This window comes from Lampetra planeri, chromosome 9, assembly GCF_965212315.1.
Source record: "Lampetra planeri chromosome 9, kcLamPlan1.2.h2, whole genome shotgun sequence".
NCBI classification, from domain to species: Eukaryota; Metazoa; Chordata; class Hyperoartia; order Petromyzontiformes; family Petromyzontidae; genus Lampetra; species Lampetra planeri.
The window spans coordinates 11,852,457-11,880,050 of NC_136115.1; the positions used below are offsets into that span (position 1 = coordinate 11,852,457).

Below are 27,594 nucleotides of genomic sequence, written 5' to 3' on the forward strand. Positions count from 1 at the left end.
TCGTTAACCATACTTCACCAAGCTGGTCCATCAAGGTTGGTGAAAGCGAGGACAATCCTCCCAGGATCAGTGTGGATGTCACTTGCCAATGATGTTAGCAATGGCCAGGAATCAAACTCGAGTAACCGCGCTCACGGTGCATTATGGTAACCTCTCTGCCTCTACCCCACACCGTTCTGTGTTGCACATTGAGAAATGTCTGTAGCATATACACACGAGAATCACTGCAATGCATTTCTAATTTGAGGACACTTAAGCCCTATTATCCTGGGAATATCTGCCAGACCAATCACAGAAATTGAACTTTGGATATCTGCAGAATTGAGTTTAATATGGCACGACTGAAAGCCTTCTCCACAAATATAGAAGACGTGATTGATTTTCTGTCCTTTGCATTTTTTTCACAGCTATTGTTATACAATTTTGGTTATCAATGTTACGCAAATAATTAAACACAAAAGGGACTGCTTTGGCAGTGGTGCACAAGAGCAAAAACGTGTGGTGAATTTGTCATGAGTGCTTAGTGATGGACCATCGTAATGAGCTAAATAGTGGCAATATAAATTAATATAAATAAGCAGACTGCGGTGCGTGTAACCTCCGCTTAAACGGTTCAGCGATGGCGAGCGGAATAATACGCTAGTCCACCACAACAATAACGGTAGGTCATGGGTGGTATTTGACAACTATCATTGTCTACCTGCTCGTTAGTTAATCACCCTACACATATTTTTATGTTTCTATAAGTAGATTTTTAAATGTATCTATAAGTTTATTTTAATTTGAACGATTTAAAAATATATATTTGTCTGAACTAGCTTTTGTTAAAGGGAATACATTTTATTTAATATTTAAGAACGTTTATTTTACTTATCGATGTGCACTGTTTTCCATTTATTTTTTGATGCAGGCGTCTTTGCTGTGATTTTAATTTACTTAATTGTTGCACTTTTCTTTCACGTTGGTTCTTTTGGTCATGTTTGGTGAGCCAGGTCACTGTCGCAAATGAGTCTCATCCTATCTCTTTTGAGTTCTCACCCGGTTACACAAAATACACTCGAAATTCGCATGGCTTCTGGCAAGTGCAGAAATAGTGTGGACGCTTGAGTGATATCTACTTTGAAGGTGGGTTTCCTCTGGGTACTCCAGTTTCCCTCCAAAATACAAAGCACTTAAAGCGAGTCTAGGACTCGGTGAGACTCATTTGGGAACACTACCTCCTCCGCATGTCCATCACTGTCCGCAACAGTGGCAGTGGTAATAGCAATGCCGTTATTATAATGCTCTTCATCCGCATCAACATCATTTTAGTCATTAGCACTGTCATTTCCCTACGTTTGCAGTCCTCCATTCTGCAAGATTCCACCACTCTCGTGTGTTGATGCTGCAAAACAAGAGTGGAGTGGAGGTACAACCAGGCCACATTGCACGACGGTGGAATATTTATCCATATGTGGAAAGCATTTCTGCATTCAGAGTCCAAAAGTTTAAGTGATTTCTTGAGACAGTGCTAATGTCCCAATTACAACCTTAAACATTTGGTGGAAAAACTGTATTCCTTTGGGCAAGACATGTATATCCAATCACTGTTGAATTCCCCTCAAAATGGTCGTCAATTTATCGACCCCAGAGGAATTATGGGTTGATTCAACCCCAACCAGGATTTAAACTCGTAATCTTCTGATTGCGAGCCGCTCACTGTCTACGAGGCAGGTGGACACTCACTCACTCACACCGCCAACTCTGAGCCATAACAATTGGTGCATGTTGCGAAGATTGGCCAGACTTGAATTTCAGAAAGTAGAGCGAATCCTTATTTCCATGAATACGACTGTTATTCCGCCAAAGCGTGGTATAACGACGAACAGAATGGCTACAATAATCGGGCCCTTGGCCAGTGAATTGCTTGTTATGGCTCGGCAATGTGCAACTACATTGCAGTACAGAAACAATGCAGTGGCAGTGCTTTTACACGGGATGCTGGGCCACATGTTAAGAGGTCAACAAAGTTAAGTGTAGGTTGCCCCCATGTTGATGACTCTGTTTACCAGACACTGATCCATACGATGTTCAACCACCACACTGCAGGTCACAACAACACATTCACCACCCACTCACCAACCCATTCACTCCCTCACCCACTCGCTCACCCACTCGCTCACTCACACATTCACCACACTGCAGGTCGCAACAACACATTCACCACCCACTCACCAACCCATTCACTCCCTCACCCACTCGCTCACCCACTCGCTCACTCACACATTCACCACACTGCAGGTCACAACAACACATTCACCACCCACTCACCAACCCATTCACTCCCTCACCCACTCGCTCACCCACTCGCTCACTCACACATTCACCACACTGCAGGTCACAACAACACATTCACCACCCACTCACCAACCCATTCACTCCCTCACCCACTCGCTCACCCACTCGCTCACTCACACATTCACCACACTGCAGGTCACAACAACACATTCACCACCCACTCACCAACCCATTCACTCCCTCACCCACTCGCTCACCCACTCGCTCACTCACACATTCACCACACTGCAGGTCACAACAACACATTCACCACCCACTCACCAACCCATTCACTCCCTCACCCACTCGCTCACCCACTCGCTCACTCACACATTCACCACACTGCAGGTCGCAACAACACATTCACCACCCACTCACCAACCCATTCACTCGCTCACCCACTCGCTCACCCACTCGCTCACTCACACATTCACCACACTGCAGGTCACAACAACACATTCACCACCCACTCACCAACCCATTCACTCGTTCACCCACTCGCTCACCCACTCGCTCACTCACACATTCACCACACTGCAGGTCACAACAACACATTCACCACCCACTCACCAACCCATTCACTCCCTCACCCACTCGCTCACCCACTCGCTCACTCACACATTCACCACACTGCAGGTCACAACAACACATTCACCACCCACTCACCAACCCATTCACTCCCTCACCCACTCGCTCACCCACTCGCTTACTCACACATTCACCACACTGCAGGTCACAACAACACATTCACCACCCACTCACCAACCCATTCACTCCCTCACCCACTCGCTCACCCACTCGCTCACTCACACATTCACCACACTGCAGGTCACAACAACACATTCACCACCCACTCACCAACCCATTCATTCCCTCACCCACCCACTCGCTCACCCACTCGCTCACTCACACATTCACCACACTGCAGGTCGCAACAACACATTCACCACGCACTCACCAACCCATTCACTCCCTCACCCACTCGCTCACCCACTCGCTCACTCACACATTCACCACACTGCAGGTCACAACAACACATTCACCACCCACTCACCAACCCATTCATTCCCTCACCCACCCACTCGCTCACCCACTCGCTCACTCACACATTCACCACACTGCAGGTCGCAACAACACATTCACCACGCACTCACCAACCCATTCACTCCCTCACCCACTCGCTCACCCACTCGCTCACTCACACATTCACCACACTGCAGGTCGCAACATTCTCTTTCTGCTTTTTCCCTTGCCACTGCTCCACTTTGGAATTCCCCCCTCCCATCATCGTCTCTCTTCTCAATTTCTTACCTTGCCAAATTAAAAACACGTGTTAATGCTTATCTATTATAACTCTGATGGTGCTGTTTTGTTGCTGGCCATTGGACGTTTGGGGTCTTTTGGATTTTGTTCAGCAATTTATTGTTAAAGCTAAAAAAAAACTTGAGCTTTAGTTATTTATACAGTTTAGTGTTTGGTGATGGTTAATGGTACTGTTCAGAACTTGTCTGACCATTGGAAAGTCGCAAGTTCAAACCCTGGTCGATTATACGACTCATCCTATCATCTCCACATGCGCATCAAAGTGCAGCACTTAGCAGGAAGTGAGCATGCCATGGGAATGGTGAAGAGGCGCGCGTCACACTCCCCACCCACTACTCTCCTTTGAACAAGAGGGACACTTTATTGATTCATATTAATACATCATTCGCAGCCCTGCGTTGCGTCGCTGAATGATGACAGCTGGTTTTTCAGTGAAACCGTTTGATTTTATTAGGCTTGTGTAGGTTCACCTCTGATGTGACCCAAATTACATTGGACCCAATCGGACATGGATCCAATGCTTAGCTATCAGATTGGCCCTGTGTTTTTGTTGCTCCGATGGGCTAGCCCTAACCAATTGCACAATACTGTGTTACTACCATTGTTACTTGAGCAATATAGTCATGGGTTCACGGAGAAACAAATGCCTTGTTGCAAAGCACAATAAAACCCTCATTATAATCCGTGCTCCAGTAATCCGTGAAAACTAAAACTTGCGGCACCACCGCAGTTTGCAGCAACTCCTCCCAGAAGCCCCGTGCGATGATCCTAAGATCCGCGTGATTGAGGTTTTTGGGTCTTTTTGGAGGGTGACTAAAACCCCCTCCAATCGCTAAAAGTTCAAGGCTTAAGAGTTATGCGGGCCAATTCCTCCAAAAATGTGTGCGATGCCGTGATGGGAGTGATTTTATTTTAAGCGTGGCGGGCTTGTTGTTTTCTACTCAAACAGAAACACGTAATAATAAAATGAAAAAAATTAATGATGGATTCATTTTCTGACTTGAACAACATTTAACCGTTCGCCACCAACTGCTGGATAAAAGCCTCCCAAAGCTGCCTCCATCTCTCACGGAAACAGTAATATTTTGTGTTCCTGTTAAACCACACAGAAGTGACGTGAAAAAATGTCGCGTCTATTGAAGTAAGATGTTTATCAGCGTGCACTGCTAGCTGTGAGACGGGGTTCAGAAACAACGTGGTCGTTTACGAAAAACAGAGGACAAAAACTGAAAAAGCACAAAGCAGCATGAATATATGCACCCTAGGAATTACATTAACAAAGAGGAACACACGGATTAGAGAACAGGTGAGTGACACCATCCAAACTCTTAATAAAAGTCGTCGAAGGCTTGGGCAGGACACTTCACTGGAAGGAATGACGGCCGATGGTCAAGGTTAATAACGGAGTGGCAACTCAGGGATGGAACTCGTCGTAGAGAGCAGCATTCGTGGAGGAGATGGAGCGATGGAATCAGTTAATACGCAGCTGCCGGATGGATTGTTGCATCGCAATATTGTGAGAAGTGGCGGCAGTTTGGGGTGGCCCTCATCCAGCAGTGGATTGACCGTGCAATGTTGATACCACCTAACACTACACTTCTGTTGTACTTTGTTGTTGTCTGGGTCTGGTACGGAATATTTTTTCTAGAAAGCCGACCGATTCAAGAGCTCTCCCCGTCTGAATAAATGCACTGCAGTACTCGAATGTTGAAAGGACACCACTGATATCCGGTACTGCTATCCCAGTGCTGTTGTCAATGCAAAGCTATCAGCATTAACGCCCGGCAGTGGTGGCTATGCAAGCCTGTAATCCAGCGCTGTGGAGGCAGTGAGGGTTGGTGGGTCCCACAAATGGTGTGAAACTCCCTTCCCGTGGGTGGCGAGGAGGTGCCCTATCCTGGTTTTCCAGTAAAAGGCAATAAAGCGAATTTGGACTCTATCCGTTCCATACTTTTTTTTTCGGTAAAGTCACGTAGGCAAAAAATAAAAAATAAATTAAATAAAAATGAAAACAACTAAATTAAATCACGACGTTTCGGGCACAACATAAGCGTCCGTCTTCAGGTGGGGACAAACAGCGAAAGAACAACCGCTTAAGTAACTTCAAAGAAAACTTCAACTCTATAATCTATCCGTTCCATCAGTGCGGGATAGAGTGTTGCCCCCTCACATATGCGCGCTTTCTCCAGGCACTCCGGTTTCCTCCTGCATGAATGGACATTCACTAATTGGTTGAAACATCTTAAAGTATAGAGGGCCGCAAGCTTGGGCAATTTCTGGCGCCGTCTCACCGTGTCGCTGCCTGCCAGCTCATCTGTGCTTCCTCCTCGTGCCTTCTGAGTCATTCTCTCTTGTCGAGAGTGAGGCAATTCTGTGCGGCACCGCGTTACAAGTCGGGATTATTATTATGATTTAATTTTTTTTGTGGTAAGCACGCAAGCCCGGTGCAACGCGCCGATGGTTTCTGGTGAAGGGGGGATAAAAACACGCGGGGGAAGGACTTGGAATTAATATGATTAACAAGGCCCTGTATTTACGTTAATTTCTCGATCTCGTTATAATTGAATACACCCATACAAGTCTCAGAAGTAAGGCGGAATACGGGACACTAATCGAAATACTTTTGCCAGCGTTTGGAGGTGGATGGCTCCATTGTGGTGTTTCTATCAATTTGTAATGAGATTCTAATTCATCCTGAATGCCCATGGAAAAGCAAACCTACATGCGTATCGATGTACACGAGGCATTTTATAATTTCTGTCAATAGAGTTACTAAAATAGAGTTACTAAAATGGTTTTGGCCATAAAATTATTGAGGGAAATATGGCCTTGTAAAATTGCTGACTGGTACACGCATAAGAAATCAACTTCTGATATTGCCTCTCGTTTTGCTGACAAACGCACACACATACACATGACGGAGCATTTCATGAAATAATTGCCGTTATCAAGAGTCCAAGGAACAGACGAGCAACCATTCAAGGTGACCTACAGCACGTGGCTCAGTTTTAACAGACGCATTTACAAGGGCAGACCCAGGGAACATTTAGCGTGTGTCTGCTGTTCAGGATTTTCTTGTCCTCTGCCAAAACGCCAACATATCATTATCACCTTTCTCTTTGTGGAGTTTGTATATTTTCTCCCTGTTCTGCATGGGTTTCCTCTGGGTTATTTCGCTTCCTCCCGCAGTTAAAACATACTATGTGTAGGCCAAACATCCCAATGTAGCCTGACCCTCTTAAAGAAGAGTGTTTGGAACTTATTGTGGCTTTCCTGATTAAATGAGTACAGTATGCTTATTACAGTATCTGAAAGCACCGGCTTGAAACCTTTACGCATCTTGTGAAGTGTTGAGCTCTTTGGATTATCTCTCCTATGGATCTCTGCAGAAGAGATGAGATGCACGAGGATCCGTATCCAGGTGACAACAGAGGCGGATGAATTCCTCCGTTTTATTTTTAGCCGGGAATGTCATGCACTGCATTTTATCTTCTCTGCACCACGGGTGGTGCGCTCGAGGCATGAGGATTCAATGTGAGCGTTTACCTGGTGTCGCCATATGGCAGCATCTTTCATCTCATATGTTAATATGTTATTATTGTATATTTAGTAGAACTGCCAACTTGTTACTTGCTTGAACTGCACGTTGTGTAAATGGTCACATCTGTGCAGCACCTGTGGTTGCTGTTACCTTTTAAACTTTATAAAATATGTAAATTGTAATTGTGGACACATGATTCCTAGCTTACTAGCTGACTATGTTATTTCAGCAGGTAAAGCCCACTGAGCCATTATCTTTATTTGAGAGGTGACCTGGCCACACATGATAGCTCGTTGAAGTGGCTTATCACGTGGGAATTTATGGTAGCAGCCAAATAATCTAACGGCATGTTTCTAAACGTGGAGGGCAAATCCGAAGTACACGGAGAGAAATCTACGCGACCGCGAGAAGATCACGCAGATTCCACAAATACAGGCATCGCCAGGGTGGGGGTTGAATCCATGACCTCCTGCACACCAGACGAGGGAGATTCAATCTCCTCTACACCCGTTTATGTTGGCCTCCGTAAGTGGAGGTCGCTTCGCCTAGCGGCAGCGCATTTAGCATTTGTTGCAGGGTTTGCGGTTTGTATTCACCGTAATATATGTGCCATCTGCTTCACAGTGGAAATTGAAGATCCTGTGGCGTCATTCAAAATAGTAGGTCATTGTGTACTGGCATCATGGCCCAAATTTGAAATGTGATCTGCAAATTACTCAGTTTGAAACACGGCAGCAATCATCACCCCCCTATCGGCAGCAATCTCAAGCCCACTAGCATGCCGGTGCTCAGTCACCTTGTGCCACACAGAGACAGCTGCCATGGGGGGTCCCCATCGAATGTTCGTGAGTTGCTGAGGCATATTAGCAACACCATGTGAATGTAAAGATTGCTATTATTCGAGGATTGCTGTAATAATGCTCCCCTGTATGTGCGTGTGGTTTTGTATTTTGTGTTGCAGGCTGCATGTGAACCCACACCATGCTCCTGCTGCAGCCAACAACGATCTGGTTATTGTGTTACTTCATTTACCTCCGCCTAAAACTCGCACAGAGTCAAGATGGTAAGATGTCCCATGCGCGCTCAACTACTCTCGTTATTTTATAATGATTTACAAACTTGTTTTGATGTGTATGTATGTTTAACCTCTTTTGCACCGTACATAGCCAACCGTGCTAATTGGAGGTGCGGAGGAAGGACAACAAACTAAGCAATAAAAGCAGTTCTAAAGAAATTAGTTTTCAATCTAGATTTAAAAGTAAATAATTCCAGTGATTTCCTAATATTGGAAGGAAGAGCATTCCGACCGGCCGCCCGCAGAAGTGCATCTTAAAGTGACCATCTTTGTTCGATGGCCAGCCAAAAGCTGCCGCGAGGATGACCGGAGTTCGAGTGACGTGGAAGCGAAACGCAGAGGGAGAGGTCGCAATGTACGTGAGATGAAAAATAATACAGGCAGTAGGATTAGAGAAACATGTAGACTGACAGTAGCTTGGGACCTGCTCGTGAACCACAGCAGTAGCAGCAGAAGCAGCTCTGCAGTCCGGGTACACGTGACCTGCGCTCAACGGTCGGTGTGCAGCGTTCAGTTGACTACCCTTGTCGTGTGCGGTGATTAAATATTGAAGCAAACTCTCGTGTTGTTTGCTGTTTGGAAACCTCTGCTGTAAGCAATATTTCTCCACGAGTCAGCACTATTTTTCTTGGCCAAGGGTCACTCTCTCATGAGGCCTAACTTTAGGAACTGGGGAAATGTTTGGTTTTCGCTTTTCCCCATCCAGGTAATAATAATAAAACTCACAAAGCCAGTACACATCTTGTCAACAGTCCGAATTGACAAAGGTAATGGTGTTTTTAAATTGTATATCGAGTCTGTCATGCAAGTTGCATCTCCAAACGCTGCTGTAGAATTTTTAACATGCAATGTTTTTGCACGGAGGCGTGGGAAATAACAGAAACGGTCCAGAACCAGTGCCAACAGTTGCCCAAGCTCTGTGGGCCTTTATTGGGATATTTGGCCAACGACAGTCATAGATGTTGTGCGATGTGAGAGAAACTGGGCTCCTGGAGGAAACCCACGTGCACGAGTGGGGGGTAACAATCTCCGACCCGATGGAAATGAATCAATTTGCTGTACTGCCATACCCTGAAAGTCAAGACATGGCGACCTTGTTGCCCACGGGTAGGGAGTTTCACGACATGTGCATGATCCACCATCCCCTACTGCCTCCACAGCGCTGGATTAGAGATGTGCGCAGCCACCAGCCATCATTGTTCAAGCACTGTAATGCTTCAGACGTATGCAATAGTTTCGTCAGGGTAAAGGTCAAGACGTTCAGAGGGTTGCCACCTGCCTGGGAACTGGCATCCGTTTTCGGATGGCAGGAATTGATTTGTATTGATAATCTGGTGTTAGTACTGTGTTGAACTTTATTACGTGGAACTACACAGTGTTGATGAACCTGGGCTGAGAAATGTGCCCAGGTTTGATTTACAGTGGAATAGGTGGCAACCTTGAACCTTTCCTGACATGGCGTTAATTGTCGCGTTGGTAGTGGTCAGAGGCCAACAGATTATCCTTACCTGTACAGAGGCCACATTAAGCCAAGATATAATCACGCCGTTATTGATACCATCACACCCCTCCAGAGCTTCCTTCTGTAACATCCCACAGTTTCTTGCAGTCACCACCTGATGTCTATAGTATCTCAAACCACATCACATCTTCTGTCTTCACATTCTCACTTCCTACTAACAATAATGATGCATGTACAGAAGCTTCTCCATTGACTAAGTATTTGAATGGTTCAGTGTCTGTCCCAATGTCCCACCTCAGTACTTAAAACTGCATGTGTATGGGTGTTTGTTTGTGGCCAACATCAATGACAAATATATTAACGAGTCCTGGGCCTCCCCTAGGCTGACTCATCCATAAATGAGTACCTGCTGCGGTGTGTAAACCTCACCACTGGGGAGACAAAGGTGGTCGGGCGTAGTGCTAGTAACACCGCCCTCTCGTGTGCCGTGCCGTCCTTCATAGATGCGAGCTAACGGCACTTGCCCCAACAATCTGTTAAGGCTGTATTGGGGATCTTTGTCTTTCCTTCAATCAGAACACACATACATTGTCAGCATTTTCCTCTTCAGTGTGAGGTCGGGAAAGGTCCTGGCAAGGATTATTCAACACTGTCTTGCCAAGGCAAGCTGAGGAGAAGCTTGCGGAGCCTCAGTGTGGTTTCAGGCTGGGGCAGTCCTACACACGCACCATATTCTTTGTCCGTCCGCTCCAGTAAAGGTTTAGGAAATGTAAATGGGACTTGCGTCTCTGCTGCTTGTTGTCAGGGCCCGCGACGCCATTAAAAGGGCCGGGGCTGGTGGGGTTGCCCTTCACGCACTCGTGCTCCCCGAGCCGCTGCTCACGATCATTGAGAACATTTACGACGGTGGTGGCGAGGCCCGGATCAAGCTGCGTGTAATGTAGAAATAACATTCTTACACGATATATCAAAACTGTAACAGTAATGTAATGACAATAAAACAATAATGAATACCCCACAACAGTAACATATCACATTTGCATATTTGAATTATAGAAATAAATTGCACGTTAATGTAACATGTCGGATTCATAATAGCATATTTGGCGATAATAATTGTGCATTAAAGTGATATAATTGATGATTTTTTTTGCATTGCATAGAGAATAATAATAATAATATATTTTAAGAATATACGTTCCAGTTATAACAGGCCTTTTCGTCACATATTCGCATTTCGGCGTACTAACGATCAAAATCTATGTAACGCACATGTACGTAGTTAATGTGATTTAATTAAGTAACAGCAATAGCGGTTCTCGCCATCACTTCTGAAAATGGTGCCAGAGAGGGGAGGGCCTCGCTGCAACCTCTGGCCCAGCTTACACGGACGCTCCAGGGACCGTCACCTGCGCGTGCGCGCGCATTCACACGCGCGCGTAACACCTGCCAGAGAGCCTTCCACATTTCACGTGGCCTCGGTGCACCTAGCCTGGCACGAGCGCCGCGGTTTCATCGCCGTGTGAGCATCGGCTGTTGTTGCGGTTGTCCGTGCAACGTGGAGAGCGAAGTGGCTCGTATGCTGCGCTACGAACCCGGAGGCTGAAGTTCGATTTCTGCCCGTTGAACAACAAACAGTAGTGTGGGGTGCCTGGGCCAAAATTTCCAGCGGCATCAACTTGGTGATCTGCGCATGGATGATGCTGATGATGGATTTTCAGCCAAAGAAGAGAACGCGCCCGAGAGGACAATCGCCGTGGAGATGGAGCTAATGGGGGATAGTTGAGTGTGCCAGAGAGACATGGATTGTGGTTTCATAGTGCTGCGAGGGATAGTGGACAGCACAGGAAGAGGTTCACCCACCAGGGATAGGCCGCGTCTCATGGTGATGCAGGTGATAGTGATGGTGTCCGCTGTTTACGACGATGACAGCGATAGTGACATTTATCAGTGGATATGAGTGACTGCCTGAAGTCATTGCTGACGGGTGCTAAGTGCACACCAGACGTGGTGGCGAATTCCTGCTGTCCACATTGTATTCGCACCTATTCGCACATCACCACAGATGAGTTTCACTACAACACCTGCTTCCTATACTCTGTGCCATCTTTTCAGATATCCTGCAGAACAATGTGATCTTATTTTAAAGTATTTCTTGCATGGAAGGTCTGGTCTGGTAAAGGTTGCGTTGCTCTTGCCAGCTGCTTATTCTCTTCCTTTCCTGTTATGTCCTCTCCTCCTCGTCTTCTTCACACCTCCGGCACACTGCCTCCTTTTCCACTAGCTCAACTCTACGAGGGTAAGCTGGTGCTAGATCACTGCCAGCTGTTTCACACCGCGACTGTGTCCTGCATTGGCCCTATGAACCCCGCTGTCTTTCCTTCGACAAGCAAACCCAGTCGCTCCAGCTTCCCGAGACATTGATATTCACCGTGTGTTTCATCGCTGGCCCTTTCCCCGCTGTCCTCTGTATCCATAGTGGTATCGCCGCAAACTTGAATGTAGACTCGCTTGACGCTCCCCAGTGTCTTTGCATTCGTATGCCTCGCCTGCTTATGCTTGCCCCGTTGTTATTGTGTTCTTGGATTGGAGTCGCGTAGTTAAGGTCGCTTCCGTGACACCATAGCTTCAGAAACACGATTAAGACGTGCTAAGCAGTTGCATGTTGCCGCGTTCGATCGCGTAGGGAATGCTTTGTGCTTCAATGCAGATTTGTGGCTCTCTTTCAGATTGTCGCCTCGATCGTCCTGGACCCCCGGTAACCATCGTGACCATAGACGAGGAAAGCCCCGATGGTGAGCATGCGGCTAAGATACTCCGAGTTATATTCGACAATGTATGTATGCCGAACTTATTTCGCACCATATGTAGCCAACCGTGCTAATCGGAGGTGCGGGGGAAGGACAACAAACTCAACACTTCCACTGCGGAACACACTGCTAACTCCACAGGTCCTGCCATCGTATTGAACAATGAGTATTCTAATCCATAGGTAAACTACACTGTTAAATTTCGATTTAAAGCTTTCGTGACTGCAGGGATTCATCTTCTTGGTTCTTACGGTAAAGTCACGTAGAAGGGAAATAATAAAATCATAAAAATAAAACATTATAAAATACAATTCTCACGACGTTTCGGCCACAACGCAAGCAGCCGTCCTCAGGTGAAGAACAGGTCTGTTGGAAAGACAGCAGAAGAAAGAGCTCTTTTCTCTTGTGTCAGCAGTTTTCCTGATGACGGTTGCTTGTGTTGCGATTGAAACGTCGTGATCTATTGATTTTCTATCTACGTGACTTTACTGAAAGAACCAAAGAGTATGGATTCCTGCAGTCACGAAAGATTCAAAAGAAGATAGTTATTTCCTAATTGCTTACGTCTCAAAAGTACAGAAAATAGCTATTATTCTTCCCAAACTTTGCTTTTGTGACCAGGACAGTGATACTTTGAAATTTACCTATTTTCAATGAAAAAACTGGCGAATTTGTGTCTTTTCGTTCACATAAAGTCAGAAAAAAAAACATATTAATCAAAATTAACTTGTATATATACTAAAGTAATAAAAAAATGACTGCAAAAGATTTCGAAGTGAGTAGTTTTTCGAAATTTACGATTATACTGTAAATCACTTTCACGAATCAGCCCCAAAATGCAGTCTCCGATCATGTTCTCGTTATACTGTCCTTGGTAGCGGCGTTCAAAGTCCAGTGTCCAGTATATGCTGGTGGAAGCGCTCGCCTTGCTCCTCCGAGTACGCTCCCATGTTCTCCTTAATTTATCAAGATGAGCATCTAGGATATGGACTTTGAGGGACATCCTATAGCCCATTGTGCTGTAGTTCTTCAACAGTCTCAAACAGCTTTACATAGTTTTCGACCTTGCGATTGCCCAGGAAGCCACGAACCACTGCGACAAAGCTGTTTCAACATATCACTGTCCTGAACACAAAAGCAAAGTTTGTGTGGGGGAAAATAGCTAAGTTTACTCTTTGTGTGTCTCTTTCTGTATGTTTGTCTCTCTCTGTGTATGTGTCTCTCTCCGTGTCTGTGTTTGTCTCTCTCTGTGTGTGTGTCTCTCTCAGAGCTTGCATTCATTCACACCCGATGACGGTTGCTTGTGTTCCAATCAAAACGTCGTATTCTATTATATATTTTATTTTATTTCTACGTGACTTTACCGAAAGAACCAAAGAGTAATTTTCGTATACTTTTTAGGCATAAGCAATTACGAAATAACACTTACTACCCAGGAACAAAAATTGTGTTACATAGTGCTATCAATCTTCTACCTCCAATCCTCCACCTTTCACTCTGAAAAATTATTACTGCTACCATACAACGCACAAATTCGGCCAAAGTTTGAATCCTGTTGTCAGATCTCGGGTGGAGCCACCAAGTTCCGACCTCACTGCACGTTAAGAGATTCCAGAGTCAAGCAGCAGTCAGGGTTGACCTGAGGATCCAGCCCTCATTGATTCACTTCAGTCACTCAGTCACTGGTGGCCAGTCATCTCCTTATCACTCTTCTTTAGCTGCTACAATGGTAACTGTTCCCATTAACTCATTGATTTGTCCACCCACGTTGAGGATTTAGTCTACAAGATACTGGCTGTTTCGTCTCATCCATCAGTCACCCAATCACTCACTCACCACACTGCAGGTCACAACAACACACTCACTCACCCACTAACCCACCACACTGCAGGTCACAACAACGCACTCACTCACACATCACACTGCAGGTCACAACAACGCACTCACTCACCCACTCACCACACTGCAGGTCACAACAACACACTCACCCACCCACTTACTCACCACACTGCAGGTCACAACAGCAACAACAACCACCATTCGCCACTAAGTGGCGGTGACGTCACCACGACGCTCGTGCCAGGCTATGTGCACGTTGAGGCCACGTGAAGTGTCGAACGCCCGCTGGCACGAGATCATGGGACAGACCCAGTTGCCACGGGTCGATTGACTGAGATGACTGGCTGATGCACCACCTGTGCCCCCTACTTTGACAACTTGCTGTGCTTTAGACACCCGGCGCTCCGCTCATTGTTGTGAGTATCACTCTTCCGCCCTCCGTTGTTGTTGGAGAGCGACTGCCTCCAACTACCCAGTCGAGTCCTTTACGAGCCTCCTCCATAGAGGCCGACCAGTCATCAGCAAGTCCACTCAGCTCCACATTCTCCTGTACCACATCACTCCATCTCAGACGTGCCCGTGCCGCGTCCATTTAGCCCCCTCGATCCGGCCGAACAAAAGCTGTTTGGGCATGCGGTGGCTGGGCATGCGGGCTACATGACCCAGCCAACGCAGTCTTGCCTGTCGGAGGAGCTCACCGATGGGACTTTATCCAAATCTTTCAAGGATTTGTGAGCTCCTCACACAAGGTCACAACAACACACTCACCCACCCACTCACCACACTGCAGGTCACAACAACGCACTCACTCACCCACTCAGTACACTGCAGGTCACAGCAACTCACTCACCCACCCACTCACTCACCACACTGCAGGTCGCAACAACTCACTCACTCACTCACCCACTCAGTACACTGCAGGTCACAACAACGCACTCACTCACCCACTCACTCACCACACTGCAGGTCGCAACAACGCACTCACCCACTCACTCACTCACCACACTGCAGGTCACAGCAACTCACTCACCCACCCACTCACTCACCACACTGCAGGTCGCAACAACTCACTCACCCACTCACTCACTCACCACACTGCAGGTCGCAACAACGCACTCACCCACTCACTCACTCACCACACTGCAGGTCGCAACAACGCACTCACCCACTCACTCACTCACCACACTGCAGGTCGCAACAACACACTCACCCACTCACCACACTGCAGGTCACGACTCCGCTCTTTCTGGTTCTTTCCTCGCACTGCTCCACTTTGGAATTGCCTCCCATCGCCTCTTTTCTCAAGTTGTTATTATCATCAAATTTCTCAGTTCAAGAAACGTGTTTAACTCTTCGTCTATTTCAACTTTGAGAGTTATGTTTGTTGCTGGCCACTGGACATGTTGAGCCTTTGGGCCCTGTGCTCATCAATTGAATAGAACAAAAAATGTCTCCCTCACTTCACACAAATTGAAAGTTACTACCCTGGCTGGATGCGCAAGTGGCGAAGTCTTTGCCTCTAGGTTTGGCTCACTTCGGAGAAAGGTTCTGTCCTTTCTAAGATTGGAACATTCAGAGAATAGTCACAGTTGCTGAGCCGGACCCGTTAGTTATTAATTTGGTATTGCAACCTCTGCAGGTTGAGCTCAATGCCAGACACTGTCGCCCTTGATCTTTGTATCACAGCCTCACCCTGTGCAATTTGAGTCAGGATTCCTTGAACCATTACTGCTATTGAACTGCCACATGTTGTCAACAAGGACCCTCTCTCTTAGATATGGGTCCTCGTTTGACACTAACGTATATAAGTTATCATAACACACAATTACACTTTTAAAATGTTTACAGTTTCATTTTATTTTTGGCCAGACCCATACTACATTACCATCATGTATTTTCAACCGAACATGAATTTGCCGCTTTATTCACGTAACGATTACATAGTCCCACTTATAATGAGGACTTTCAAGCTACATTTTATCCCTCATACCATGTCACATGCGTGCAGCGATGGTGAATAACTAAACCACTTTAAGTTTCTTAGACTTATCGACATATGATCCATGCCCCAGATGTATTAATAATGAACATGAAACTAACAGCACGGTGACCACCGTCCGTCGCTAGCAGTGCTGTAACATCACACCACACAGCACCTCAGCTGTGTCACCAGGCGCTGGGATCTCAGGGCTGTAACGTCACACCACACAACGCTCCCTTCTGCTTGGCCCAGTAAAGGCACGGATGTATGGAAACATGTTTTATTTAATCATTTCCTTTTCACACTCGAGGGAGATCGTGACGTTTGGGCATGGCTCAGATGTCCTAAGACGCTAATGATTGTCTTGTATAACGTATGATACAGTTTTGCGTTGAATTATTACCCATATCAATGAGAGGGTTCTTGCCTATAAACATCTAACAATCCAACAGCATCGGTTCAGGTAAGCCTGGCTCTGCTGATGAGACACTAAATGTTTAAACCGGTCCAAAGTGTACTTGTGTTGAAGCAACGCTGCTGAGGCGATGTACTCCCAGAAGGCCGTGTGAATGATGGGATGTGTAAAAATTGTTACATTTTGTACGTGGAAGGCGGATCATCTGATTGTTTATTTTGTTAGTTGAATTTGTAAACATGATGATGCTAACGGATTATCTTGTGTTTTATACTGCAACTGTACATATTTATTATCAATGTGCAATTGATTGTATAAATTAACATGGTAAACAACATCAAATATTTACCTGATGTTTATAAATTATTAAATATTGTGGCTTGAGCCTCTACCATAAGATGTTAATCAGTGGTATAACGGTTAATTAGTATTTAACGTGTGCAAAATAATATTAGTTCGTAATTTATGTATTAATTTAGCTGAACGAGGCACACACAAACACTGACGGAACCACGGCCAGTGTTTTATAATTATTATGAAAATCATCCAAAATACTGAATTCAATAAACTAAACTAAAACTAAGCAATTTTTTTTATTTTAAACGTAAGGCCCAGAAGCGACCTGGCCACAATTGATAGGTGAACTAAGTGTATGTTTGTTGAACTTCTTTCGCACCGTATGTAGCCAACTGTTTTTAAATCAGAGGTGCAGGAGAAGGACAACAAACTAAACACAAAAATGAGTTTTTAAGAAATACGTTTTTTGTTTATCGAGATTTAAAAGTGCATAGCTCCAGTGGCTTCCTAATATTAGAAGAAAGAGGGTTCCAGCATCTTAATGCGCGCGAAGCAATGGCCGTCTCTATTCGATGGCTCGCAAAAAGCCGCTGCAAGGATGACCAGAGTTTGCATGATGGTTTATGCTCCTTGATGATTATTAGCAAGATATTGTGGTTCATTATTGGCTCATCACGTGGAAATTTATCGCAGCCAAGTACTCTAAACGCATGTTTCTAAACGTGGAGGGAAAAATTGTTTAACCCGGAGAAAAATCCACGCGACCACAGAGAGAATGCGCAAACTACAAATATACAGGCGTCAGCGTCGGGATCGAACCCACGTCCTCCCGCATTCCAAGCGAGGGAGTTACCAACTTGCCACCATGAGAAATTCACGCAACATGAATCAAGGTCCCATCCTGACAGGTGTGGACTATACAAGATTCACACATTGATCAGTGGCTTGCGGAGCCCAACTGCGATTAATCAAAGCCTTCAAATCCAATTATAGATTTTAAACGTGTGTGCTCGTGTCATTACGTGGCTGCTATGTGTATGTGTCACACTGGACTTTCTTCCAAATGAGATGTTCCATTTAGAGGGATTTTCCAGGTGAAATATTTTCACGAATAGAAGTGTGTATAAGGTTAATTGTATTATATTTGCAGGTACTGTCCTGGTGGACAGCATGCACATCAAGGGCATATCGTCTGGGCCTAGTCCTACCATCAGCCTCGCGCTGCTGTTGAACGAAAACCAGTGGGTTCGCTTGGATCCGGCCTTACAACGACTCTACCTCAACACCGCTGGCCGTATTTTCGATCGCGATGTGAGTAACGTCTCGCAGAACAGCGCTCAAATAAAATGGTTATTTAGAGAAACACATATGCCTCCGTAAAAAAAGATTCTAAGTGATTTCTTGCTCAAATAAGCACACGATGGGGCAAGTGTCTCTATAGGACAACCGCTGTTGATTTTCCCACAAATTGTTACTCCTTTTATCGACCACAAAGGCACAATGGGCTGAATCAACCCCTAAAACTCGCAGCCTTCCGCCCATGAGACGCTCGCTCTGCTGTTGAGCCACCCAGCCGGATGCCTCGACGCTTCTGTTTATATACTTTTAATTAAATCTTAGATCGTGCGCACTGCCCGCTTTGACATGGTTCAAAAATCATGATGTTCAGCTAAAAATATCGACCAAAAACTTAAAAGTGCCCAAAGACTTAAAAGTGCCCGATGAAGCATGGCGACGTGCATGCTCGGAATGGCATTGACGAGAATGAAAGAGGAACAGATGGTCAGGGAACACACGCAGGTTAATGACATCGCCCGAGTTATTTATAAAAGTGAGTGGGATTGGGCAGTATGCGTCACGGCTAGAAGGGACGACGATGTCCGATCAACAAAAAATAATAACGGAGTGGCAGCCGGGGAATGGAACGTGTCCGAGAGGATTGCCCCCCAAGGAGATGGAGCGATTATATCAGTTTTTGCACCGGATGGATTGTCCGTGCTTGGATATAGATATTTCCATTCCAGTGGGCCAATGCCGCGTGACTCTACTTTGTTTAAAATTCTGCGCCGAACAAGGGAAGGTTCGAACTGTGGATAACAGGAGTCTTCCTCGATCGACTCAGGGCCACAGAGAACAGAAGCACAGATGCTGGGATTTCAGATAAGAGCAGTTCAGGTGAAATACAAGAGAGATTTCACGTACAAAAAATACATCGAACTCTCATTGATTACCATTCTAGCATTTTGCTAGCATGTTTATGGTGAATAATAATAATAATGAAAAGACATTTTTCCAGTGGGATTGAACAAACTACCTCATACATGGGTTATAATGCAATTTTACTTTGTTGTCGATATGAACATTCAAGGGAAGCATGAATTATTTACCAGTTAATTTTGAAATTCAACCGTGTATATTGATGTGCCAATCTCATCAACGCCGCAACCTCCGCGTGTCCTTTGTTCGCAGCCGCCAATCAGCATCCAATCACTGACGGTGATCGTCCAGTGCCAGAACCTGAACGTGGGGAGCACGATCAACCACGAGGTTAAAATCCTGGTGCGCGACATCAACGACAATCCGCCCATCTTCCAGCAGCGGTCTTACAACATGAGCGTCAACGAGGTCCGTTAAGAACGCACGCGCGTCCTCTGGCACGGAAAGTGGTAGCAGCACCTGGCCTCTGGCCGTTACCCCGGGGGGACTCGTGTTCAAAGCAGCATGGGTCCATGCCGGCCACCCATTTGTACGGCAGTATGTATGTGTGTTGAACTTCTTTCGCACTGTACGTAGCCAACCGTGCTAATGGCAGGTGCGGGGGAAGGACAACAAAGGTTCTCAGCCGGTCCCCCCCCCGCCCCCACAATAAAGACCACCGCTATCCACGCTTCCCCTCCAGCTGCAAAGCTCAACTGAGGTCACTAAGGTCACAACTCAGAGAGAGATATCACGTGTTCTGCCTCTCATCAACTTGGTGTTAGTAAGACATGTGTGTGTCATGTGGTGCTTTCGTTTTGACAGATATCTGCGTCACAAAAAAGTTTACTGTTTTTAATAAATACATTTAAAACTAAGATAGATTTAATATTTCAGGGAATGTTTTAGTTGTTGCAAAACTGTATATATGAGTATATGGCTTGTGCATTGTGTAATACACATATACGTAATTACCAGGAATTGTATTAAAATTTATTTTGTATGTGTAAATGGTGATGATATTTTTCGTGATTGTAGAATGGCCACGATTCCACGAATAACAAAAGTATGAATCACCGAATTATTCAGAATACGTTCTTTACAGCGTAATAAACGTGCACCATCGGCAATGCAATTTAATAATAACCAGAAGGTTTCACAAGCTTCATTGGTATTAATTAACACGTGAATCCATTGCTGCTTATACGATACACAATAGAAATGCGATTTTTTTTGAGCCACAAAGTAGCAATTTTGTCTGGCATTGCATTTTACAACTGGGAAGTGGTAGGAAGCTTTGAAAAGCAAGGAAGTGAGTGCTGTGTGCCGGGGTACGCGAGGCCACACACCGGGGCATGCGGGGCAATCTGCGTTCACAGTGAAGCTGCGGTCAAAATCTATTCGGTTATGACAAGCTACATGCGGCGCATTTATATAGAATATTTAAAATACTAGGTTTCAAAATAAATAAATCTGTCCATGAACCATTTTCACTTGGCACCCCCCACCCTTGCGGCGCCTACAAATAACAGTTTCCCTCATCCTGTCACACCTGATAGAACGCAGCAGCAAGCAGTCAGGGTGATTGATGAGCCAGCACTCACCGATTCGCTGCGGCCACTCGCCCACTGGCAGTCGGTCGCCTCATTGTGCCTCTTTTATCGCTACTAGAGTCATGGTAACTGTTCCCGTGAACTTCGCTCCTTGATTACTCCTCCCATGCTGAGAAGTTGGTCTACCAGACACTGGCTGTTTCGTCTCATCCACACTGTTCAACCATCACACTGCAGGTCGCAACAACATACTCACCCTTGCACTCACCCACTCTCTCAGCCACCCACTCACTCACCCACTCACCCACCCATTTACCCACTCATGCACTCAGCCATTCACTCACTCACACACTCAGCCATTCACTCATCTACTCACTCACTCATCCACTCCCCACACTGCAGGTCAAAACACTTCTCTCTCTGCTTCTTCCCTCACACTGCTCCACTTTGGAATTCCATCTCATCGTCTCTTTTCCCAAAGCTCCTATAACTCAGACTCGGACTCTGTGTCAGCCCTGCGAGACCCCATGCAGCTTAGCAGTTCTTTTACAAGGACGACCACAGCCCAAGACTGTCAGTAGTGGCAGCAGTTACAGGACATTTCAGGGTAGGAATTATTTACAAGAAATCTCAAACCCATTACCTTGCTCAATTCAACAAATGTGTTAACGCTTATCTATCACATCTTTAAAAGTGCTGTTTGCCGCTGGCTGTATGACATTTTGCTGAGCAACTGTTAAAAAAAGAATGTTTGACACCTAAATCGATTTAAGTTTGCAGAGTAACAGGAAGTAGATATGGTGATGCAACATGGCCCAGGAGTAGCGTGCTCAGTAGTTAGTTGTTTGAATATGGCAGGCCGCCCTGGTTAATACTCTGGGTGAATTCATCATGAAATACACACTGTGCTTCACAGTAGGTGTGAACTATTGCATGAAGTAATTGAAAATAGTAGCTTATGGTGTGCTGGAGTCATGGTCCAAATGTTGTATATTTGAAAAATTACCTGCAAATTACTCAAGGGGGATTACACAAAGGTATAATCGCTCCCTACTGCCCAGATTGTGCCTCACAGGGTCAGCTGCCGCTGGAGGTGCCCTCCGGATGTTTGAGATGACACGTGATGAAGGCACTTTGAGTTTCTGAGGCATTCAAGCAATGTATATGAAAAAAAACACGATTATTATACTAACACGATTTAGTCTAATTTCATAATGGTGACGGTGTTGTTGTTCAGCTGGCTCCCGTAGGTACCACAATCTTCACTGGCTTTGCCACGCTTGGAGCAGTGGATATTGATGATGGAGCGAATGGGCAAATCGAGTACTCCATCCTTTACAACCCCCGCGATCCGGTGAGGGCCGCTTTGCACACTCGCCCCTCGTGCCGTGCTACGCCGCGCGCGGTATTCCCTTGTCATTCACAAACTTGCTATCCGCGATTTTGGCTATCTGCGAATCGCGTAGAGAACCCTGCACGACTACCTCGAGGAGAGAGAGAGAGGAGAAAAAAGTGATGAGATAAAGCAATGAGAGAGAATGTGATGCGAGAGAGCAATGAAATAAAGTATTATTTAATACTTTCAAACAAATGTAGTGACATAGAATCGGTCACTTAGCAGCATAGCGCTTGTTGCTGGCAGGGAAGGGGATCTGCAGTTGCAGCAGCCCTGACTGACAGCAGGTCACGTGATAGACCAGACAGAGGGATATAGGGGGAAGGTTACAGAAGGGGCACGTGAGGGAAGCCCGGGAACCCGCTAGTAGGTTCTAGAAAGAGGGCGTGGCCGGAGCAGAGCGAGACCACGCTGGGAGCATAAAAGGAGGCTCTGAGCGAGAGCTCAGGGCTGTCATTTGGAGTGGGATTGTCGTGCTGCTGGAGTCTCCGTCGCCGTCTTCACCATCTCGGCGTCGTCAGTCAGGCAGTCTGCCAGCTGTCCTGACTGGGAGCTGTAGTTACAAGTGTGAACTGTTGAGGCTGTTAATAAACAGAGTGCCTCCTACTCTTAGTGTCTCTGAGTCAGTCACTACACACACTTTTATTTACTTTATGTTTATTATAAAAAAAATTTAAGGAAAATTGTCGTGTATTTAATAGATGATTTATGGATTCATTCAAGGTAATTGATTGAAAGGTTAGATTTTCGTAGGCCAATATCATCATCCGTGAAATTTGCTATTCATGAGCATCTCCGGAACATATCACTCACGAAAAACGAGGGAATCCTGTACTCTGCTGTGGAGATGCCAGCCAGGCCACTCCACGGTAGAGCGAGCCTCTCACCATCAGAAAGTAGAATTTGAGTTGTAAGTGGATGTTGATTGTGGTGAGTTCACAGTGATTATGGTGAGTGCCTGGTGATTATTTGGTATCTGGTGAGAAGAAGTTTTAGATTAATTGTGATTGTCTGGTGTGTGGCGAGCATTTGGTAAATGAGCTGTAAGTGTTTGATGGGTAGTAGGTGAATGTAGTGATTGGTGAGTGTCTGAGTGTGTGGAGCACGATCAGTGGTCTTCATTCAGGGGCCCGCCATAACAAACGCATGTTGAGTACTGTCTCCCAGAAGGAGCTAAGAGTTGTGTCAAGTAACTGATAAACACCTGGAGGGTCCTTTGCCGTGTTGATTCTCTGCAGCGCTCCAACAACACGTTTGATATTCCGCTGACACTCACTGGTGCTGTGATCCTCCGCGAGAGACTCAACTATGAGGACTTCCAGAAGTATTCTGTCATCGTCCAGGCCAGTGTGAGTGTACTATGCGATACATGGGTCACTTCACCTACATTTGTACCTGACAGGTATTCTTGTCTGTTCATATTATTAATAACCCCCCACGTTGATGTCAGCAGCATTGTGTGAAGCACAAGAGATGAGACACCGAGCGTCAATGCTGGTCCAGGCTTTGCTTGTGCTGAACCGATGCTGCTGAAATGATGCACTCCCAGATATCGGTGTGGCTTTTGGGATGTGAAAAACACATTTTTATTTTTTACATGGAAGGACAGATGTGTGCAAAGGATATGAATTATTATGCTAATTCATGTTTTGTTTCTCGTACTTTCAACAGCGACGCCACCGATTATTTTGTTGTTTTAAAATACACGAGATTGCTAATGCTGTGTGACTATGATATATAGTAATGTCGTCTTTCTTGGCAGTGGGAAAAATAACCGCCATTTATAACCGCTTGCATTCACCAGGATCGATGTCCCAATGTGGCCGAGCGGAAGAGCAGCACAACCACGCTGAGCATCGAAGTTCTGGACGGAGACGATCTGGGCCCGATGTTCTTGCCGTGCATTCCCATCAGCGTGTCTCGCGACTGTCGGCCCGTCAAGTACTTTGCTGCCATCCCGGAGCTCGCCAGGCCAGTGAGTATTGCGGTAGCCAAGATTTACATCGATGAGGTCCATTTCTGCTGACACGGAGATGGAAACCGCCTCAGCAGCACGTGATCACAAATCACTCCATCAAAATAATTAAATCTAGTATGGAACAGGTACACAGGCTTACTGAGGTGTAGGAAATTTCAACAGGACCTGCATCTCTGCTTTATTGAATTGGTCCAAGGCCTTTCATACTATTATTAGGGCAGGGCTGTGAGTTATCTTTGCGTCATTTTTCGTGCTTTTGGGGTCTCTGACCGTCTACTCACAATCATTCAGGATCTTCATGATGGTGAGCAGGTCTGGGTAAAGCTGCGTGACCAGGAGTCAGAGCCATTCCCTGTTTGCCTTGGTGTGTGACAACGGTCTTTTCTGACCCCGACACTATTTAACATCTTCTTTGACCACATAGTTCAAGATGCTTTCTATTACTGTAACTTGGGAATTTCCATCGAGTATAGATACAATGGGAGCCTGATCGGTATCTGGGTGTGGTCAAGAGATAACTCGTTATTGGTCAACCATGCTATGTATGCTGATGATCTGGTAATTGCTGCTCACTCTGAGAATGAATTAGAGACTTGTGCTGAACCTGGAGTATGCTACTAGGAAATGGGGCTTTACTATCAGCCTCAGAAAAATAACGCACCGGTCTGGGTATTTTATATCATCAAATGCTCTGATTTGCCCACTCCCCATGAGTGATAGGGCAACTGTGCAGAGTGTGGAGAGGTTTCCATACCTGGGCAGTTTGGTTATGACCAGCTCTGGTTGGCAGTGGAGATCTCAAACCGATTCAGTTGAGCCACATTACATTTTCATCAGCTAAACATATGCCCTCTCTTCTCTATGCTTGCGAAACGTGAAGCCCTTTAAAAGAACATCTGCACTGGTTGGAAACATTCAGCCTGGCCTGCCTATGATCTCTCCTGTGTTTAACCAGACTCTATCGTGTGAAGAGCTCACAGGACCTTGAAAGATTTTGTCAGGGCCCCATAAGTGAGCTACTCCGGCAGGCGAGGCTGCATTGGCTAGGTCATGTAGCCCACATGCCCATACATTTTCCGTTTGGCCAGATAGAGGGGGCTAAATGGGCACGGCATGGGCTAGAGAATAGGTGGACTGATGCGGTAGGGAAGGATATGGAGCTGATTAGATTTGCCGATGATGGGTATGAGGAGTCTCAAGATCGGTCTCTGCGGAGGAGGTTAATGAAGAATGCTATTTGGCAGTTGGAGGTAGTCGCCCTCTGACAACAGCGGAGGGCAGATGAGTGATCTTCACAACAACAAGCAGAGCGACGGGTGGCTAATATGTAGCAAGTTGGTACGGTGAGGAGCACAGGTGGTGCATCTGCCAGTCATTTCAGTCAATCCATCATAACACCTTGGTCCGTCCTATGTCCTCCTGCCAGTAAGCCTTCGATACTTCACATGGTGTTAAGGTGCACCTGGCCTGGCACAAGCACCGAGCGGTAACATGACTGCCACTTAGTGGAGAATGACAGATGTTGTTGTGTGTTAGTGGTTTTCTGAGCACTTTAAGTTCTTCAATAAACTCACTCACTCTCCTTTTAAATTACACAGACATTTTCTTAAATTATTTACAAAATGTTTAAAAGTCATTCAGCATAACAGCAACTTACAAACAATGCCAACTGTTGTAATCTTAAAACACCTGTGATTGAAATCATCATCTTTCATGCATTCACGTAACATTTGTTCTAATTTATCTGGCCAGGTGGTGGTAGAGCGAGCGGCTCGCAATCGGAGGGTTTGAATTTCAAATGCAGGTTGGGCATTGACTTGACCCATCATATCCCTATGATGGATAAAACGAGTACCACTTCGTGGTGAAATACGTGTTGGTTATCCTATGGAGATATTCACCGCCACCATACGAATGTGTCATTTTGCACCACTGGCTCACCGTGGCTGTAAACTGGAGATGAGCACTGCTCCACTGCTCATTTGAGTCAGCGGGAGATCACTGAATTTGCTAACCCTAACATTTGTAATTCTTTTGTTTTTTTTCCCAGACTCTGGTCAATCCAATTAATGTCACACCACCAATCGAAGCCATCGATCAAGACAGAAACATCCAGCCTCCCACTGCCCGGCCTGGCATCATCTACTCCATACTAATCGGTGAGTGCACGCGTAGGTTTGGGCTCGCAAGAACAGACTGTGTAGGTGCGACACACGAGGGGATGTGGCCACCGGGCCGCCTTTGTTTCTTTCTCACGCTGATGTGTACACTCTGGGTGCTATTTTAAGGCTGAGTCGACCTTGGGGAGGCTCAGCACCCATTCAAATATAATTTTCCACTGATTTGTACTGTGACCAGGAATTAAACTCAGGTCACCTGATAATAGGTTTTTTACCCTTTTTTCTGGCAACAAAACTGACACCTTTTTACATTGAATCATGTTTGCATTAACCACATTAACCACAATACCTGCAGTCAACCAGGTCACCTGGTTTGTAGCGCAGTACCATCGTCTGCTCCACCACTGCTGCCCACGAAGAGTGACAAACAGTATCAACTTGAAGCCAGTGCGGCTGAAGTCTGCAAGATTTGGCCGTGGTTTGTTCAGTGTGAGTTCAGCCAACAGATGCTCATCCGACGGGGGCGCAAACACAATGACGAGTTTGGATTTTCTGGCTCGCCTTTCAGTCGTCAATGTCGTTCTGTCACTCTTGTCAGAATGTTTATTAAAGAGGACACCGTAAACAAGCACTGCTGTCACGTGGGCAGACCTCGCCTGTCAATGAGAGTGTCAATCAAATGTTTCGTAAATAAAATGTAAGCTCACGAATTCACCACCACCACTATCATCACCACGTCCAGCTTGAAGACATTTCTCTTTTCTTCTGCTTGTGCCTGCTATCTATGCAATGGCCTCACACCGTCACTTGGAATGTGTCAGTGGTCCCCATGGTGCGTGGCCTGCTGTGTGTAAAGTCTGGCGATGTGGCAGTAAAGTCGGCCGTTTGCCATGGTGGCGTTTGGACGGGTTCTCCGAATGTGCGTGTTTAGTTAGCGCGACGCCAATTCGTACCCATGCTATGCAATCTCCCATCGTCTTTTTTTCCCAAGCCGTCATTGCAATAACCTTGTTTTAATCCAAGAAACGTGTCAATCTTATCTATTACACCATTGATAGTGCTGTTTGTTGCTGACCGCTTGACATTTTGAGCCATTGGGCCTGTACTCAGCAAATGTAAAAAAAATGTTTTTTAAATGTAAATCCTTTTAAACTAATGGTCAGATGTGGCATTATCAGCATTGGCCACGACCTTTTAAACTGGAATGATTTGAACCACCGAGACTAGGCAATTGAGACAGACAGGACATGGAAGCTATACTCCAGTCAAAATACAAAAGCAGAAAATACGAA

The 27,594-nt window shown here is 45.8% G+C and overlaps 1 protein-coding gene across 2 annotated transcripts in view; it reads left to right on the top strand.

Annotated features, from left to right (window-relative positions):
* PCDH15 (protocadherin related 15) overlaps window positions 1–27,594 on the top strand; it is a 97,047-nt gene that overhangs the window by 11,335 nt on the left and 58,118 nt on the right. For both annotated transcript variants that reach the window (XM_078597651.1, XM_078597652.1), the window contains exons 2-9: window positions 8,142–8,243; window positions 12,447–12,512; window positions 18,210–18,370; window positions 19,529–19,684; window positions 22,046–22,162; window positions 23,443–23,553; window positions 24,009–24,179; window positions 26,233–26,341. In XM_078597651.1, the coding sequence (XP_078453777.1) occupies window positions 8,162–8,243; window positions 12,447–12,512; window positions 18,210–18,370; window positions 19,529–19,684; window positions 22,046–22,162; window positions 23,443–23,553; window positions 24,009–24,179; window positions 26,233–26,341 (973 nt within the window). In that variant the 5' untranslated portion in view covers window positions 8,142–8,161. The remainder of the gene's footprint in view (window positions 1–8,141; window positions 8,244–12,446; window positions 12,513–18,209; window positions 18,371–19,528; window positions 19,685–22,045; window positions 22,163–23,442; window positions 23,554–24,008; window positions 24,180–26,232; window positions 26,342–27,594) is intronic.